The 19,714-nt window shown below is 43.3% G+C and overlaps 1 protein-coding gene across 1 annotated transcript in view; it reads left to right on the top strand.

Moving 5' to 3' along the window:
* Window positions 1-18,700, top strand: part of RAPGEF5 (Rap guanine nucleotide exchange factor 5) — a 231,026-nt gene extending 212,326 nt beyond the window's left edge. Inside the window, exons 22-26 of the mRNA XM_052638738.1 lie at window positions 1,774-1,824; window positions 2,636-2,723; window positions 7,803-7,867; window positions 13,467-13,521; window positions 16,461-18,700. Of these exons, the coding sequence (XP_052494698.1) occupies window positions 1,774-1,824; window positions 2,636-2,723; window positions 7,803-7,867; window positions 13,467-13,521; window positions 16,461-16,579 (378 nt within the window). The 3' untranslated portion in view covers window positions 16,580-18,700. The remainder of the gene's footprint in view (window positions 1-1,773; window positions 1,825-2,635; window positions 2,724-7,802; window positions 7,868-13,466; window positions 13,522-16,460) is intronic.
* The last annotated feature ends 1,014 nt before the right edge of the window (window positions 18,701-19,714 follow it).

Below are 19,714 nucleotides of genomic sequence, written 5' to 3'. Positions count from 1 at the left end.
CTTCAAAATGGTTCTATAATATATATGAAAGAAACAAAAATTGAAAAATGCTTCCTAACTTGAATTAGTTTTCTGTTTTTCTCCCGTGATGGCATGGTTACAGTTCCATGTTGGTCCTTGCAAAAGCTCCATTTGTCCAGAGGCAGATTTGCTGAGATGCTTATGAATTTAAGCTACCAGGCCTCTCATTTGCAGTACTCCTGGCAGTATGTTCATGTGGATGGCAGATATCTTTGAAAAAACTTACAAAAGTAGTTTTATATTCTTTTTTTTTTGTTTTTTACTAAAAAAGAGGGCCCAAAATGTTATATGTTCCAGGTCTCCCAAATCCTGGTTCTGCCTGTCACTGTTGTATGATCAAGGCCATTGGGTTCTCGGAGGGAGAAGCCCTCTTGAGCTGATGACGTCAGCGTTTCCAGGCCTGGAAAATGATCACACTGGCCTAAATAGGCAATAGAGGGAAAGAAGTTGGTTTGAGGAACTAGAAGAGAGGTCAGCAATCATTTGGGGTAAAGGGCCAGATAGTGAATATTTTTTTTGGCATGTGGTTTCCATTGGCATGACTCAAGTCTCCTATTGAAGTGCAAGCCCTGGTTAGTTTGTAAATGATGAGCACGCCCATGCTGCAATAAAACTTTATTTACAAAAGCACAGGGTCAGATTTGGCCCATGGCTGGCCCCTTGAGTAGATCAGTTTGGCCCTAGATGCGTTAGGTTTGATGTGCAACTGAGACATTTTTGTGGAATATCCAAAAGACTAAGGTATGCAGCTCAGAAGAATAGTTGCAGGTATCTGCGTTTTATCTTTTCTCATTTATCATCCATTTCTTAATACATATGTGTTGGTGTGTGTAACAGTAGTTTCCAAACAGGTTGAATAACCTGTGTTGTTGAGTCCATATTCAGAATTATCAAACTGATATTTAAAAGTGTAGTTATTGTAGGGGTTTACCTCATTGTTTTGATTTGTTTTGCAAACAGAAAATCCCACACACTTTCTAGAACACTCGTAAGTGTTGCTTGCTGGAATTTGCCGAGCACCAACTGTGGACTGTACGTTACCTATGAGTAGTCTCCGTTTCAGAGAACGTGGAGACGCTGCAGTCACACAGCTAGAAAGAGGGGCAGAGTCAGAATTCAAACTCTGACTGACTACTGAGACACCTGGCTTTCCCACTTCACCATAGTAAGGGCAGGCTGGCAGATCCCTTAGGCCCAAATTCTTATTTGGGAGGACAGTATATGTTTCCATCCCCTGTCAGTCTTCATGCCACTGTTCGCATGGGTGATCTTTCCAGTTTGGTGATTCTACCCACTAAAGTACAGGCTTCATCACTGAGAGTTTTCATGTCCTTTCACTATTTAAACCTCTGCTGTGAAACATAATTATATCATTTATACAAAAAATATCAGTCAACATTATTACTTCCTACTCAACAAGACCGTTTAAGAAGGTGAGAGCGTTTGTCAAGGGTAGGATACAGAACTGAAATCCAAGCTTTCATTAAAAGATCACCAGTGTGTAGAATGTCTTAAGTTGGATTCCTGAATCCTGTGGCTGCTATTCATTTTAAACTGTCTTTAGCAACATTCCCAAGGAACGTCACATTAAGGAATGATGAAAATTGCGTAATGAGAAGCAATCAGGGTAGCACCAGTTGATAGAGGGATTTATGTTTGGAAATGTGGAGTATATAGTGCAACTTAATGAACATTCCTCTCAAAATAACTGACATCTTTTGACCTTTTCTTTTTCTGTGTGTTTGCTTTTAGAAAATCCCTGGGAAGTTTAAGAAACTTTTCTCTGAACTTGAAAGTTTAACAGTAAGTAGTTGAGCATAGTGGACTTACTCTTCAAACTGATGGTTAGCCTCAGATTTCTTCCTAGATTTCAGTGGTCAATATCTCCACTCTGCCATGTCAGGCAGCTTAGACTAGTGCACCTGTATGTGAACAGGTAGCTTTGCTTCTTAATGGAGTGAAGGAGGGTAACGGTTACTGCTTCTTCCTCTCCATGGAAAAAGGTAGCGAGAATGGTCCTTTTGGTATGATATTCAGAAGGCATATTTTCCAGTACAGTCCATTTCAAAGCCTATGAAATTAGCTAGTTTAAATTTACTGTGCAATTCTTATACATTATTCTTTTTTTATTTTTACCGTTTCTCCTTTTTATCATTCCTTACATCTTTGAGATAACAAAGTGTGCAGTTTCTTTTCAGGACACAGTAAAAATGTTCTTTTGTTTTCTGTGCATTATCTGTGCATTATGAGGGCAGTTTTTCTTTGCTGTGTGCCTAACGAAGGACTTTGGGGTTACCTCATGATAGAAATTATGGAGAGGAAACTGTACTTAAGGAACCTATTGGAGGGAAAATAATAGGGCAATCAAAAGGTGTCTCTCTTCTGCAGTCATTTCCCATTATTGTCAACCAGTAACTTGACTTTCATTCATTGCCTAGATTTCCTGCCCTAATTTAGTGAGTTTATTCTCCTAGGAAACCTTTATCTACTTTGTTCTTAGGAAGAACCACTCTATATCTAAATCATGTTCGAATTGTAACAGCAAAAGTAGATTTAGAATTGTTTCTATAGCACATTGATTTTCTCTCTCTTTGTAATCTGCTTGGTTCGGCAGGATCCTTCCCTGAATCACAAAGCCTACCGAGACGCATTCAAGAAAATGAAGCCACCCAAAATCCCCTTCATGCCGTTATTGCTTAAAGGTAACAATTAGCTGTCTTTTATGCTATGTAATTCCATCTTCCAGAAATTTATCACTCTGACTACGGAGGGCAAGGAAAGGAACCTCAGTTTATTTCTTTAAAGTATTTTTGTCATTCCAACCTAACTGTTGGCTTGTGACTGTTTTTCACACGTTTGCTTCTTTCTGAGACACCTGAAATGCTGAATTGTTCTTAAGCAGACATCAAAGTATTTTCACTTGACTCACAAAACTTGGCACTGGAACTGTTTATGTGTTTGCTTTATTCTGCTGCTAAGCCTTGTCTTATTTGAGTCTACAGTCCACTTAACTCAACCAAGAATAAGGCTGGCATGAAGAATCCAAGTGGTGATCAATTATGTTCTTTGTTTGCAACCTAAATTTCAGAGATTCAGCCCATGGCCTACTGCTGTGTGAGATAAACCTTCGGTCAACACAAACAGTGTCATGTGTAAAAAGTTTTGGTAGAGAATGTACTTTCTTCTTTCCAGGAGTGGATCCAGTTGGGATAGTATGTGATAGCTGCAAGTTAGTCGACTAACTTCTCTGCTGTAGGGCAGCAGATCAGTCATCATGAAACATGTTAGTTAAACTTATTAATGAGATCTTGATGGTCTCTTTCAAACTAAGGGGATTAGTGAAAGGGAAGTTTGTTTTCTTCTGGCCCATGCTTCTGACATTTAGTATACATCCCACCTGTCTGCTTTCCAGGACAAGGGATTTGGTCATTTCTCTTGGTCTTATTTTGATTCTTTTCAAGGGATTTTTATAGGAGTACTCTTTTATATTGCTTACACCCTTCAGAGGCTTATACCTTCTGCTGGGTCAGGCCCTAGCACCTACACTCATCGGTGTGGTGGAATTGCCTGGAAAATGAAGTACCTGGGAACTGGCTGGCCGGGCCATGTCCTCATCGCCTGTCCCACTGGCAATGAAGCTGAAAATATACCTTTTCAGCTTCTCCTGAGAACAGCCAGAGCTTGGAGAGCTTTTGAGTTGCTGTGCATTCTTGCAGCTGTTTATCTAGTCTTCATCTAGTATAAAGCAAGAATTTCTGTGAAGCATTAATATATTAGGACATTCAGGACGATGAAGCACAGGGACTGCTTCACTCGATCTCAGAGCATTCTGAGAACTGTAAATGGGTGAAACAAGGAAAGATTGTAAAGCCAGAACAACAACTTTAAAAAGTTCGTTTGATTCTTCATTTTTATTTCTAAGATAAGTTTGTTCAGGCTTGTGATTTTTATTTAAAATAAAATACCAGCTGGAGAGTGGGAGTGGTGGCATGTGGGAAGTAAAACTTAGAATCATGTAGACACAAATAGGAAAAGTAGGAAAGGAAGACAGATCTGTGAAAGGAGCTGATTTTAGAAAGACAGAATTTTGAAACAATAGATGTTTTTAAGGTGATGAAAAAATAGTCAACATTGTCCCTTTAATTTAGATGTGAGCTGAGCCTTCTGCTATATAGTAGTGGGTTTTCCCCAAAAATATTTAATGCAGTCAGGTGCCTCACACTTATGTCTTAGCTTGGATGCAATTTTCTGCTCTGCTGAGTTTATCTAGACCTCTTTGTTGGCAGCAAAACAAATTTCTCTTTTTTCTACTGAAAATACATTGTCTCATTCATTCTAGCAAATTAAATTTTTGCCCCCCCCCCTTTTTTTCCACTGGAAGCTCTTGAGTTTTGAAACCAAGCACACTTGTTTTTCCTTTATCTTTATTTTTGTCATTATAAAAATAAATAATATTGGCACTCTATTGCATTTAAAGTTACTATTTTTGTCTGAAATAATTTCAAAAGGAAAAATAGGATGACACTTTTAAATATGTATGTATCACATCTGTGGTAAGACATTTTGGAAAATATATGCAACATTAATTCTTAGCTTTAGTAACTGCAAAATTAAAAATTAAAAATTTGCAGTAAACTACTTTAGAACAAGCAACTTTTTCATGAAAATTTCCCAGCCCTCTTCTCTTGTGCCTCTTGCTTTGGATTGCTTTTGTTTAGAGAAAGAGACCAGATTAAACTCCTTGGGTATTAGGAAGGATTTGGGCTCCCATATTTCATTTTTTGAGATAGTCAGTTCCCAATAACATGCAGGTTATCAAAGTAAGCACATAACCTAAAAATGCTTCCAGCTATCAGCTTTCTATTTGCCTGTGAATTTCTCACTTCTGATTTACTTTCCCCCTACTATAGAGTCCAGTTCAGAAAGTAGTGAACAGGAAACCCTGAGTAAGTGTTGAAGAGAAACGTTCCAGCTGAGCTAAAGGTCAAAAGCAGTTGAGTAATCTATGTCATGGTGTTTGGGGAGATGGTAATCCTTCCAGTAGAGTGAATAGTCAACCGGTGTCTGAAGTTAAACTGAGGTTGTATCTGTATCTTCAAGGGCAGATTGTTATTGCAGATTTGTGGAGTTGTGTAAATAAAAGGAAGATTGAGGTGCTTCCATGTTTATTCCTTCTTTTTCACCTGCCATCTCTTCAAATGGAGTTATTTCATCCCCAGTCCTGTTCTCTAAAATGTTAGGAATGTGTCTGGGTGTTTCCAATAAAGAGGTCTGGCAGGTACTCATTTCTGGCACTGCACTTGGTGGGTACCCTCAACTGCTTCACAGCCCACCCATGACTTAGGTTGTGAGACTCCAGTTTTTGAGTTCAACCACCTTTTGCTTTATCTCTCTCACACCTTCCTAATCACACACTTGTCAGTCACCTGGATCAAAACCTGCAGCCATTTTGACCCCCTTTCTCCTGGGCAGCAGCCCCTCTTTTCTCCCTACCTGGCCAGACATACCTTCCCTGCCTCATCCTCATGCCAGCATCAGCTTGCCAGCCCCCACCCTCAGGAGAGCCTACTTCCTCGTGTGCTGACCTCGACAAGTCCTTGAGAGCTTGGGATAAGCAAGACCGCCCAGGCAGAGGAGAGGGAAGAGACAGAATGAGCGACAAAGAAACAGTAAAATTTGCAGAGGCCCCCACATCCAGTGAATTCAGCAAATTGACTGGAATAGATGATAAGAAATGTCTAACTCCTTCCGAGTACCAGAGAGGCACCGTGGTGAGAGGAAGCGGGCCACCCAGGCTCGCGTCCTGGCCCCGAGAGGCAGAGCTGTGGCCGTGAGCCAGCTGTGCTCCATCCGCCTTTGGACTGTTGTTTCTTCACGTTCTTTCCTGCTTAACTTTACCTTATACTCTTTTGTGAGTATTAAATGAGTTAGTGCCATGTCTGACCCTGATGATAAATATAAGCTGTGTTATGATCCTCATCTTTGGGAACATAGGGTGGGGATGACAAGCCTTGGAACACCGGGGAAGTGGTCCAAGAACCCGGACAGGGCATTTGTAACCTGAATTCTCTGGGAGTGAGGCGATACCAGGCTCCTAGGTGGTGTTTAAGGTAAACAGTGTGCACACAGTGCTTTGCTTGCTATACAGAAAGAACACAAGTTAGCTCTGTTGGCTGCTCTTTCTCTAAATATTGTGTCAGAGATAAAAAGCTTGCAATTCCATTCTGAAAGCAAAACAGTGAAAGATAATAAAATAACCAGAGAGCTCGTGAGATGACTGTGTAATGGTGAATTGTTTTCTTGCTCAGACATCAGTTTAAAAAAAGAAAGAAAAAAGCTTAGGAAAACCTTGCAGTCCGGTGGGGTGGAAGCTGTGTATAAAGGATGCCTTGAGAAAAGGGTTGTTATCAGTGTATTGTGTGATTGGTGTCGCCCTCTGGTGCCCAGTTAAAGCTCATCAGCTAAGTGTGTTGCAGGCCAATTTCCCAAGCAGCTGCCTCGTAATTACCTCACAGTGAAGTGAAGTTGCTCAGTCGTATCCGACTCTTTGCCATCCCATGGATTGTAGTCTACCAGGCTTCTCTGTCCATGGGATTTTCCAGGCAAGAGTACTGGAGTGGGTTGCCGTTTCCTTCTCCAGGGGATCTTCCTGACCCAGGGATCAAACCCAGGTCTCCTGCATTGCAGGCAAGACGCTTTACCCTCTGAGCCCCCAGGGAAGCCCTCCACAGGGACCAGCAGAATCCAAGTCTTGACTAAATGCAAATACTTTCCCTTTCTATTTAGAGGAATTTAATCTGTTCACTTCTCTCCTTTATATCATGTTCTTTTAAGAAGATTTTTGAAAATGGTTTTCATTTGGTTTGCCCTCCATGTCTGTGATATAACAGGATTATTTGCACATTCTTTAAATTGTAGTATATTTCTTACTTTGATTCTGATCTGTGAGGATTCCCTAATGTTCAGTCACTCGCCCTATGGTTTGGGTTTTTGTAAGTCATCCCCCTTTTGGAGCTTTAGCTGCTGTCATTGTTGCTAGTCTCCATCTTTTGAAGAAGCATTCCTGTAATTTTTGCAACCAAAGGGAGATTTTTATTCGGATGTCTCCTGTCACTTCAAATGCAGTGAGGCGCAAATCGAATGTCATACTCCCTCCCTCCGACGAGGCACCTTCACCCTACCTTCCTTACGTTGTTTTCATCAGTGACACTGGCTTTCCCGTGGTTGAATAGACCCAGAAACCTCGCCATTTCTAACCTGTCCCTTTCCTCACTCACTTTGGATAACCACGCCAGGCCTGGTTTTTAGAACCAGAAATCTAAGTTTGAACATCCACATCTAAACCTTGACGTTTTAAGTAACGCAGACCCCGTTCACTTTACCAGGGATTGTTAAAAAGCAAACACATAAATATAAAAATAATTTTTGTTGCTGGGTATTCATTTCTTTTCTGTTCACTGTTCTGGCCTAAAAACAGAATGGGCCAGTTAAGGTGTAGAGTAGTGTTAGCTCATGTTAAGGGGGTTGAAGTCAAAGCCTGCAGTGTAAGAGCAAGACACACACTTGTACGAATGCTAGAATGTTCCCTCCCCACACACATAAATTATGCCCTCTCACATTGCATCCTGTACAGATCCAGCTCCAAGTTGCCTGGTCTAGTGCGTGAAATAATCCGTAATGTTTAAGAAAAATTAATAAGCCGCACTGCACCTACATGTCTGCAGTCCTGACTCATGACCTGTTCCTAATGGTACTTGCATCTTCTTGTTTTTAATTTTCAGATGTAACATTTATTCATGAGGGAAATAAAACATTTCTGGATAATCTTGTCAACTTTGAAAAACTGGTATGTAGAATTTCACTGTTTCTCTTTTTACCCGCTGTAAGGGAAACGCGCGCTTTCCTTGCTCTGGGAGACGACATTCTCTGCTGAACTGGTGGTGATTTATTTGCTGCATGTTAGGCCCTGTCAATAGAATGCATCCCAATTAAAAAGAAGTGAAGCGTGCTGCCAAGGTTCTGAGAGCCAAGTATGGACATCTGCTTTTTATTTTTGAAAATGGAACTTCATTAGATTAACATCAGTGGTGGAGTGTATGTATCTGAACTAGAACCAAAGTGGTAAGGTTCCTGTCAGCAGGGATTCACACTCGTGCGGTTGAGCCCTGTGGCTTTAAGGGCGTCTCCCTGTGTCTTGGCAAGCACTGCTCCTCCCCCTGGGGAGGTGTGTCCTGAAGGTGGAAGGTGGGTCTGAAGGTGGAAGATCTGAAGGTGGAATTGGTCGGGTCTGCCTGGGAGAGGAAGGACCACCCGTTTATCAGCCTGTGGGCAGGTGCTGCCACTATGTGAGACCACCTCATGCGAAGTGAGAAGGTGAGCCGTGAGAAGGGGCCCCCGGCCCGCCCCTTCTTACACACTCCTGAAGTGCCGCTTCCCGGACATTCCTGGGCGCTCTGTCACGCACTAGGCTCCTCCTAGCCTTTCGGCTGAGGCCAGAGGCGGCATTGCCTGTACGGGCTGAGCAACTGTGAAACAGGACTGCTCCAAGGAGACCCTGTGGACTACAAGAATGGATTTGTTTGACAGATGAACTTTCGTGTCAGAGCTGAGCCTGCCATGCATGATTAAAGATGATATCAGTGACCCCTGTCCATAGACCCTGACCTTTGAGTGACCTTTTTAGTAATGGTAATGGATTCATGTGAACTCTTTCAGGAACGGGCCCCTGGTTCCCTGTGAGACCAGGTCAGGCATTTGAGAGAAGGTTGAGTGAGTTGGGACGCCATAGACCATAACCAAAGACCAGTACCAACTGATGAGTCCCAACAAGGTTTAGCCTCTGACCTTTGCCCCCTAGGTGCCCTGCTCTAACTGTGAGGCTAACTCACTCACACCGGAGGAGATGGCATGGTGTCAGTGCAGGCAGCTCTTGTACACCCTGAAAACCCAAGCAGCTGAGATCTGGAAGACTGGACATCTTAGGGTATCTTGCCACAGCTCTGTTGTAATAATTTGAGGATGATCGCTTTCTGGGTAGTTAGTTTTTAAGTGGACACGTCCATAACTTTTCAAGTCTCCTGGCACTATGTGCTTTGGAATTGAGCTCAGTTTTTTTAGATACTTCAGTCAAACCAATGCAGCCTGAAATAGATATTTAAAGTATTGAGTCTTCTTGTATTAAAAGTATTATTCTTAATTAAAATATATTATTTTTTAGAGATTTGTTCTGTGTCACCCAGTAATGTTCTGAAGATCCCAGGGCCTATTTGTGGCCTTAGACTGCAGGCAGCAACACGCTAGCCTGTTGGTAGGTTGTCTCCAGTGTTTGATATTAACGAAATGACCAGAGGAGTATGAAGCCACTGGTCAATATTTATTTCAAATCTTGGCCAACGCCTCTGCTTAAGAACGCCAGATAAGCTTTGGTGAACGTGTGTGAAGAGGAGGGCCGGGGTGTGAAACACCAAGTGGAGTTTCCTCTGAGGGTCTGTGCCCTTCACCCTGAGTAACCCATAGGGAACGCGGGAGAGCAGGAGGTGCTTGGTATACGCTGAGTGTCGTCTGTTGTGAAAGGTAGACTGGTGGTTGACCTTCTTCCCAAAGGGAACCAGTGACTCAAGTTCATTGTGTCATTTCCTCTCAGATGGAGCTCTCCAAGTGAGGGAGCAATTTGAAAAATGTACAGATTGAAAAGAGCAGTGGAAAGCTTCCTGCACCCTCTCTATTTCATTCTGCCCAGCGTCTCTGGTATTCCCCGGCTTTTTCCAGTAGAAGCCTTTTAATGCCAACCAACATAGGGCCTTGCTTTCACAGAGACAAGACTTCAGGCTGGCCGTAAGAACTGAAATGAAGTCTGACTAACAGGACTTCTCTTAGGGTCAGTAACTGTATGTACCCTTAATATTTTAATAAAGCTTCATGAAATAACAAGGTATAAACAGGTAATCTTTCGTTTTAAATTTTAAATTCTTGAAGAGAACTCTTACTGAAAAGATGGCTAGAAAATAAGCGCAGTTATACATGTGTGTGGCAGGCCCTTGGCACACAGCGCCACGTACACACCCGTCACGTACTCGGCTAGCACGTCATTTCTAAAGGGAGCAGATTTTGTAGCGTCACTAAGTTCCTGGTCCTCAAAGCAGATGGCACTTAAGAAACAGCATGCCCCATGCTGACCCCCTCCTTGCACAGAGAATTCAGGGTGAAGTCAGAATTTTTTTCTGGAAGGACAAAACTCTATTTTACATTGTTTAAAGCCCTATGTTATACTGGGATGCCAGAGAGTGCAACTGAATTTCCTACTAGAGTCAGTAGTTCCAGCATGTTTCTTAGCAAAAGACAGGGTTTCACTTAAGCTAAAATAGCATCATCTTTCACAATAATGAACCAGTAGATCCTAACTGGATTAACTTGTGGGAAGCCAATTCCTCATGATGGATATTAGGCAGCGAGCAGATAATTCAGTGTATTATCTTTATCAGGCTGATCCCGGCCAACACATTAGGTCAGAAAACAGAGAAGGCTCAGAAGTGCTTCATTGGATGTAATAAGTTTTCTATTGTTCCCCTCGGTGCCTCAGCAGCTTCAAACGTATCAGCCTCAAACCATTAAATAATAAAGAAAAAAAATGCATTCTTCTATATTTCTCTTTATCCCTCAATGTTAAGACATCATCCCTCATCGTAGCTCCTCCCTCCCGCTTTGGAAAACCTGAAGATGAGATCTGGGCTCAGGTTGCAGTGCTGCCCTGAGTACCAGCCTTGCATCAGCTGTGCGCATGGCACGTGACAGAGATCGAGGTGACGCCATACCTTAAAACAGCGAAAGAGCAGTCCTGGGAGTAGTGGGAAAATTGGGGGAAGGAAATTTAACAATACATTCACAGACATGAGTCAGGTCTCATTTCCTTTACGGTTGCAACTCGGGCTGCTGCTGTAATCACTGTCCCATTTCATGTTTTCACTATTGAGTAGAAATACAATAGAAATGCAGCCCTTGAGAACCATCTAGTAAGTAGGTCATATTCAAATACTGTTTCTGGAGGTCTGCTGAATTTTAAGTAATTGGTTTAGTGTCGACATTATTATGTGGGCCATAATTTGTTGAGGGTTTGCTGCCTCTAGATTACCCTGTGTTCAGTGTGTGTGGGCAGGACATGGAAGATGATGGCCCAAGGTCCCAACTGCTGTGTATAAAGTAAAGACTATATACAGATGTATTGTACAACACAGATGAATATAGCCAATATTTTATACTAACTTTAGATGGAGTATAATCTATAAAAATTTTGAATCACTGTGTTGCATACCTGAAACTATTATACTACTGTAAATTACTATATTTCAATTAGTAAGAAAAAGATAATACCCATTTAGGAAGGTCTGGAGGACCAGATTAGGAATAATGTTGATTCTGAAATTATAGGGTGATGTTTGAATTTTGTATGAAACAGAGGATGGAGTCACTGTAGACTCGCAGAGCACTGGAACAGGATGACAGACGCTTGGAGGTTATTCTGCCAACTGCACAGGAGGAAGTGTAGTGGAGATTGGTCTTGAGCTAAATGCCATCTTCCCTTTGCCATGGAAAATTGACTATGGTAGAGCGAGCTGGAAGACAGTGCAGGCACACGAGTATGAGATGAGGGGTCTTGTCAACACGAAGGAGCTGCGTAAAAAACCGTTTCCTGCAGACGAAAAGAATTTTAGAGAACTTTAGAAATTAAAGCAGAAAACTGAAGACTAGGAAAGGGAATGCAAATAATAAGCAGGGAACAGTCTCTGTAAAGATACTGATGTTTTAGAAGATGTTCGTCTTTCATAAACATCCTCTTTCCTATCACCATTTGAGTTTCTTGAGTCTTTGATTCCGCAAAATGCCTGCATCTATTCAGCAGGTGTGTGTGAGGCTACGTACGTGCTGTATGGTAGGTGCTGGGTCTGCAAGGCCCTCTTGCTGGTCTAGAGGAGGAGGAAAGTCCCACCCTGATCACACCACCACAAGCCCAGTAAACACTGTACACAGACCATTGGGGAGGTTGAGAATGGAGCCTCCCGAGTCCAGAGGGGAGCCCTCAGAAAGACTTCCTGGGGAGGAGGTGAAACTTCTGAAGTGAAAGCATAAGCAAATGTGGACAGGTAGGTTGAGTTGGACATGCTGCATTTTTAAAAAATATATTATCTTTTAAATATTCATTTTTTTCTTTTATTTGAGGTATAGTTGGTATACAATAGTATTTAAGTCATAGGTGTGCAACTTTGTGATTCATAATTTTTAAAGGTTCTACCCCATTTATAGTTGTTATAAAATATTGGCCATGTTCTCTGTGTTGTACTATATCCTTGTAGTTTATTTATGTAATGTGTAATAATTTGTACTCCTCAATCCCCTTCCCCTATCTTGCCTCTCCCTCCTTCCCGTCCCAACTGGTGACCAACCACTCTATTTCTGTGAATCTGTTCTACTTTGTTATACTCACTAGTTTATTTTTTAGACTCCACGTATAAGTGATATCATATAGTGTTTGTCTTTCTCCCTCCAAGTCCATCCATACTGTTGCAGATGGCAAAATTGCATTCTTTTCACTGAGTCGTATTCCATTGTATGTATGTATATGTGTCACGGCGGCGTCTTTATCCGCCCACCAGCTGATGGACACTTAGGTTGCTTCCTTATCTTGGCAACTGTGAATAATGCTGCTGTGAACAATGGGGTGCATATGTCTTTTGAATAAGTATTCATTTGCTTCAGATACAGACCCAGGAGTGAAACTGCTGGATATGATGGTTCTGTTTTGTTTTTTGAGGAACCTCCATAGTGCTTTCCATAGTGGCTGCCCCAATTTACGTTCCCACCAGCAGTGTGCAAGGGCCCCCTTTTTTCATGTCCTCAGCAACGTGTGTGGCCTTTATGTTGGCCATTCTGACAAGTGCGAGGCAGTATCTCCTTGCGGGTTTGATTTGCATTTCTCTGATGATTAACAGTGTTGGAACATCTTTTCGTATGCTGTCAGCCATCTGTATGTCATCCTTGGAAAACTGTTCAGGTCGTCTGCTCATTTTGTAATTGGGTTGTCTGTTTTCTTGATGTTGAGTTATATGAGCTCTTTATATATTTGGCATATTAACTCCTTATCAGTCATAGTATTTACAGGTATTTTCTCGTGTTAAGTAGGTTGTTTTGTGCTGTGTTCTTTACAGTATGTTTTTACAAGTCTTGATTAGAATCTCTGCAACTGGGATTGAGAGCCACTATTTCTGCACACAAGGTCTGGATATTTTTTTGTAATCCAAACTTAGTACACTCAATTAAAGCTAGGTCTAGCACCAAATACAGCTCTTCTGTTTATATCCAATGGGATTAGACTATTCAGCCCTGCAGCACTGCTACTTCAGCGACACCTGAAATGACCCTTCCACTGATGTGTGTCCTCTCCTGCCTTTCAGCATATGATCGCCGACACTGTCCGAACCCTGAGACACTGCAGGACTAACCAGTTTGGTGAGTCATTGAAGCTGGTTACGGCATGTTCATTTAGTATACGTTGGTACAGACTATGGCCATTTCACAAGTATTTGGTGATAGAAAATTTAAACAGGTGGTAAAATATAATATTCACATCATATGCATGTATTGTATTTCTCCGTCTCATCACTGCATGTTTGGCATGGAGAGGAAGATAAGAAATGGCAGCTCTTCACCCTGCCGCAGCCGCGTACAGTGTGTACAGTACTGTACAGTGTGACTTGCAACTCTCAGAAGCTCCCACTCCACCGCCCACCCCCGGAGGTCTTGTTTGCTTGTCCTCTGGCTCAGAATGGCCTGTGGGTTTATCAGGGGTGACCCTGTCCTTCACCTCCTTGCCTGGAGCCTTCCTGGAATAGGAATATAGTTTGTAAAAGTGCCCAAAGTAGTCTTCCAGAATCTTTTCTCCTCTCCAGCGAAAACTTCCTGTCTGGAGCTTCCTTTCACTGAAAAAGTGTTTTTCTGAGCACTTTTGTAGACTCCCCACTAAGACTAATGTATGTAAGAATATTTGTTTCTTTTTAAGTCTCAGGAATAATTTACATTATGTTTAAATGACGTTAAGACATTGCAGGGAGGAAGGAAATTGAAATGTATTGAGTTCAGGGAGCTTTCACATGGGCAGTGGAATCCTGACCCCAGGGCTAGTGAATGGAGGTTATCGACTCTGTGGATGCAGAACAGAAGACCCCGGCTCTGAGAGGCTGACTCACTCGGCTGTTCCTCAGACCGCCTGGCTGGTACCCTTTCCTTCACCTTGCACAGACGTTAGAGATAAAAAGGCAGTTTTTTGTTTTTTTTAAAGACAGAGTTCATAATTATAAATCAATCAGAAGTGACCACCAAGTAAAACCTAACTTTAAGTAATACATACTCATTGTAAACCAATGTTTTTCAACAATACAGAACTATAAAGTAGAATGATCAAAGTCCTACTTCCTAAGGAAAATATTGCTAACACTTGGGTACATATTCCTTAAGAATTTTCTTTCCGTTACATACTCTTAAGAATTTTCTTTCCGTTTCCAGTCTTGAGTAGCTTTATTGTCCTACAACAAAGCGGTTGGAGTGAACTTCTGAGTGAATTACGAAATTTCTACTTGAAAGAGAGAATTATAAATACAGGACCTAATCTTCTAAATGTTCACATCAGCAAATACTACTTGATACATGCTTTTATAATTCTCCATCAACTACTCAAATATAATGCAGTTTTAATAGAAATAGTTAAGAACACTGTCATGGAGATTCATTCAAATGTATAAGCATAATATTGCTGATGAGTAAAGGATTTGTATTTCTTTCACCCTCCCTTGCTTCCCATGCATTTATGGGTTCTCAGCAAATTCTGGGACCTCGGTCTTACTTGCCAAGGGCTTCTGGTCTATATACACTGCACGTGTGGGCAGGAAGGTTAGAGCAGTGTGGCTGGCCTTGACCTGGCAGTCAACCTCCCATCGCCAGAGGATACGTCTGCAAGGCACAAAGCAAAGGAGAAATTTAAAAGACCGTCAGGCCATTTGGTGTTTTGTATTTACCTATCTTTAAAAATCAAGTTTAGAACTGAATTACCTAAATTTATTTTGACAGTTTATATAGGCAGGGCTAACCAACGTCAGCACTTGGAAAGCCACTTTGAATTACAGAGTGCCCTGCAAGGGTCATGCATCATTGCTGGAAGCATTCCTCTTGCTATCTTTTTAAGACTGGAAAGTTAACAACAGAATTATCTTGGGAGCATCCTGTTTTCTAAAGCAAACAAGGAGGATGGTAAAACCTTTTAACTCTTGGTGCTTTTACTTGCTGAACCAGAAAGCCTTGTTTCTATTAAACCTAAGGACTACAAGCCATCCCTAATATATACACCTTAAGTTATTGCCTTAGAAAACATAGCTGTCACAGAGGAGGGGAAAAATAGGTTTTCCCCAAGAGAAAAAAATTTCTGCATTAGAATGCTCAGCTTCCCGAGGGCCTTTTCCTTTTGCTCAAGCTGAACTCACCCCTTGTTTCTCCATCTGAAACCCCATGGATCATGGAGGCTCACAGTTACACCTTGTGTCTCTGGAATGTAGCTCAGCCCATCTCCACAGGGCATGAGGGGGCTTTCTGTTTGCTCGTTTTTGACTACGGGAAGTGGGCCTGCCCCGTTGTCCAGGCTGCTTTATCTCTGGCTCCTCATCACAGCTGCCAGCAGCATGGCCCGCAGGGTTCACAGGGTGCCAGAGCCTCTTGTGGCCCTTGGTCTGCGGGGCATTTGGGAGTAGGAACCCCCTTGCCTTGTCTTTTGCTAGGCGAGTGTCACCCTATCCACACACTTCCTGAACCTGCTTTGCCTGATAACCAGACTTTCAGTTCACTTCAGCAATGTTTGTTCACTCAGTTGCTCCCTTACATCCTGCACGTGCCCCCCCCCCCAAAAAGGACACCAAACAATTATATGAAATACTTAAAAAAGAAAAGAACTATTGTGTCCATGCAGTCACCAGATTAGCAGTGATTCTGACAGTTCCAGCCTACGATACAAGAGCCTGTGAAGGCCATTTAGTGGGGGCCAAGGCTGTGGACCTGGGGCCTCGTGGCCTGGGCTCCAGTTCTGCTCTGCCACTCACCTGCCACGTCTGCAGTTTCCTGTTTGGGGGTCATAACAACCACTAAACACCAGACCACGTGAGGAGACATCGCTCTATCAGTGTTGGTAAAACATATATCTTGCCAGTCTAATCACCTCACCTGAGGAATCTAGTCTGACTCAGAAAGCATCTACGTGAATAGCAAACAGACATCTCTTGTGGGCTTATGACAAATGAGGGTCAGCCTTCTGGAGTTACACTGTATCTTCATGCAGGGTTTTACTGGTATTTAAAAATAGCTCACTGCTCTCCTAAGATTGACCTTCTCCCCCTTCCCCAACACAGGAGGCGACATGTCTCCAAAAGAGCACCCGGAGTTAAAGTCCTACGTGCATCACCTGTACATCATTGACAGCCAGCAAGCCCTGTTTGAGCTCTCGCACAGGATTGAGCCGCGGGTATGAGCCCCACCACACACTGCCTCGCCTCCCCCGGAACCGCAGCGCCAAGCGTGTTATGTTCCTGCAAGAAAAGTTGCTGAGTTTTATCAGCGTATCACAATAAGATGCACACAGCAAAGCCAGCCAGAGCGTACTCAGGAAGTGATGTCAGCCACCTGAGTTGGGGAGCGGCTGCTATCGAAAGGAGACGGCAGAAGAGGAGGCAGAAACTTTCTCGAAATGAGAAGTCTGGCTTTTTAGGATCACCATGTCGAGCCAATCCATTGTTCACTTTGCGACGTTCAGCGTCAAGGCAGGAGGCCGCCCCTTGTCATACGGTGACCAGACAGCTCGGTTAGAGTGCACAGCGGGGAGCTTTACTTGGCCTGGCAGTAGATGGCTGTTTATAGGCTGTCAAAGTAGGAGCTCGTTTGAACACTCAAAGACAGTGATGGCATCTCTTGGTTTCTATGGAGATGGACTGGTTTCCATCGTTACAAACTAGGACATCACCAAAAGCTACTTGTGTCTAAGGAGGCAGTGAGCACGGGCAGCTGCCACGCCTGCTCTAATCTCCAGAAGAGAAATGTCGAGGCATGCATTTCTTAGCAGCTCAGTCACTTAGTGCTGTATGCTTGTGGGTAAAATTCATCTCTGCACAACTTGATTTACAGCTGTAAGTGAGTTAGACTAAGTTGCTTTGCCAATATGGAAAAATAGTCATCTTTAAGAAACTGACTCACTGTTTACTTTCTGGGGATTTTCTTTACATGTGCGGACAGGCTCTCATCTCTCCTCAAATACAGTACAATTTTTGACAAAAGCACAGTGCCTGCCACGTCGCAGGCACTCTGTAACTGTTTCTGGGGGTGACAGTCACAAAAGTCCATCTTCTTGCTCCTGGCAGTGCCCTCGTGTTCTCACGCTACGGCCACCTCGTGCCTACACTCTGGAATGAGGACCGCCAGTACAGGGGGTCTACCTGGGATTTGATGTGTGGAGCACTTAGCGCTCCCTGGAGGAGAAGAAGGGATATAAAACAGTGGCAATGGCCTGTCTCTCAGCAGATGAAAAGAGCCCCCAGAGATCCAAATATCTGATTTATGTTGGACACTTAGAAGTCCTGTAGCCCACCTCCCAACCAAGGCAGGGGGCCTTTCTATAATTTGCCTCTTTTTTCTTCTCAAAGCCTCAGAGTCTTTTAGATCTCTTTTTATTTCCATTTTTAGAGATTGGGGCTCCTACGATAAATAAGACCTCTGGCTGTTCTCACGAACTGGTTTGCTGCAACCTTCAAATGAACAAAAAAAACCTGTGGGAAACAATATTGAAATCCATCCCTGTCAGCCAGATCCTTGTCACTCCGCTTAAATACAAAGTTCCTGCTTCCCATATTAGGTCCATTCATTTCCACACGTGTGACCCTGGCGCCCCTCTCGCCAGCCCTGGCAGCTCCTCTCCTCGGTGCCTGTACAGAACTGCTTCCTCGCCTCTCATCAGCACTTCAGCACTGAGATGTGTCCAGGGCTTTCCGACACCTTCGTAGCAGCGCTGTTTCCTGGGCTTGGCAACCACGCTGACCTGGAGAGATCACTCGAAAGAACCACATGGAGCAAATTTGGGGAGGACTTTGAGAGAGAGTCTGTCCCATTGCGTCCTTCAGTCCTGACAATGAACAGGGCTTGACAGAAAGGCACCATCCTGGGCTGGTCCATTCAGAGAAATGCCCCAGGCAGCTGGGAATGGAATGAGACTCACTGGAAGAGATCAGAACCAGGGAAAAGCAATTTCTCTCGAGGCTGATCAAACAGTGAGGTGCTCCCCTTGGCGATTACTGGTGACGGTGTGGGCTGTCAGCACCAGTGCGTGTTTTGGTCTTTTCTCTGTTCTTGGGGAGTAGCATTTAGCCATTCTGATCCTGTGAGGCTGTTTTGACATCATCTCTGTGTTTTAGAGTTTGAGTGATTATTCGCATTAGACTTAACTGCTCCGTCTAGAACTACTGCAGTTGCCCCAGTGGAGAACTATTTCAGCACAGCACCTGCTACTTGGACCTCAGCTCAGATATGTGCATGGCCAAACAAATCCACATGTACGTCAGGCCCAAACAGATTCTGAGGGTGTATTCAGTTTACCCCCATGTGGTATGAGTGGAAACAGACTCGGGAGAGAGCGGCGCTTGCCTGCTGTTTCCCCCAGTCATGGGGCTCACTGGCTCTCGGGGTCTCCCCCAGTCATGGGGTGCACGTGGCTCTCAGGGCAGCAAAAGGAAAGGAGGATTTTGTTCTGTTTAGATGTGCTTTTCCATCCCCATCTTCTGAAAGTCATAATCTCCAAATCTTCCTGAAATTTAACAGCAGTCTCCAGAGGTTTCTCTGGCAGCAGGTCTCAGAAATTTCAGAAGCACTGAGAAGGCCTGAATCTGGAACTGAAGGATTCAAGGCAGGATCATGGGGACCAGATCAAGCTTAACATGAGACTTTTTCTAACAAGGCTGGAGTTGTCCCAGTGGAGAGGCTGCATGGAATTGAAGCCGGGTCCCTGTTAACAGGGGTAGGTCATATTCCCGCACCGGGAAGATGTATAAGCTCCTTTCCAACAATATTAGATTTTCACAGTTGCACAAAATCTCCGTTCACTCTGAAACATCTCATGTATCTGCAACCTTCACCAGCGAGGAGTGCATGGGCCCTTCTAAAAGGGTTCTTTTTGTTACAGCACAACTTTCAGACAGTCCTGTGTGTCTTTGGATTTGTCAGCATTCCAGCAAACCAGCCCTCTTTAGAAGTTAGCATAGGACAGTGTGCTCGTTGATCAGTTGTGTCTGATTCTTTGTGGCCCCATGAACTGTAGCCCACCAGGCTCCTCTGACCATGCGATTCTCCAGGCAAGAATACTGGACTGGGTAGCGCCATTCCCTTCTCTAGGGGATCTTCCCAACCAGGGGCTGAACCCAGGTCTCCTGCATTGCAGGCAGATTCTTTACCATCTGAGCCACCAGGGAAGCCCCAGCAATAGTTCCCAATAGGCAAAATCATAACCATTCCAAAAATACGAAATTTTTTCATACACATTTGCAGATGCTCCAAAGACCACATTTTTAAAAATTCACTCTGTTACAATCTGTACAATTGCTGAATGGTTGTAGTGATACTTATT

Source organism: Budorcas taxicolor, chromosome 4 (genome assembly GCF_023091745.1).
Source record: "Budorcas taxicolor isolate Tak-1 chromosome 4, Takin1.1, whole genome shotgun sequence".
NCBI lineage: Eukaryota > Metazoa > Chordata > Mammalia > Artiodactyla > Bovidae > Budorcas > Budorcas taxicolor.
Note: the sequence above shows the minus strand (reverse complement) of the source record. Positions and strands in the feature narration are given on the sequence as shown.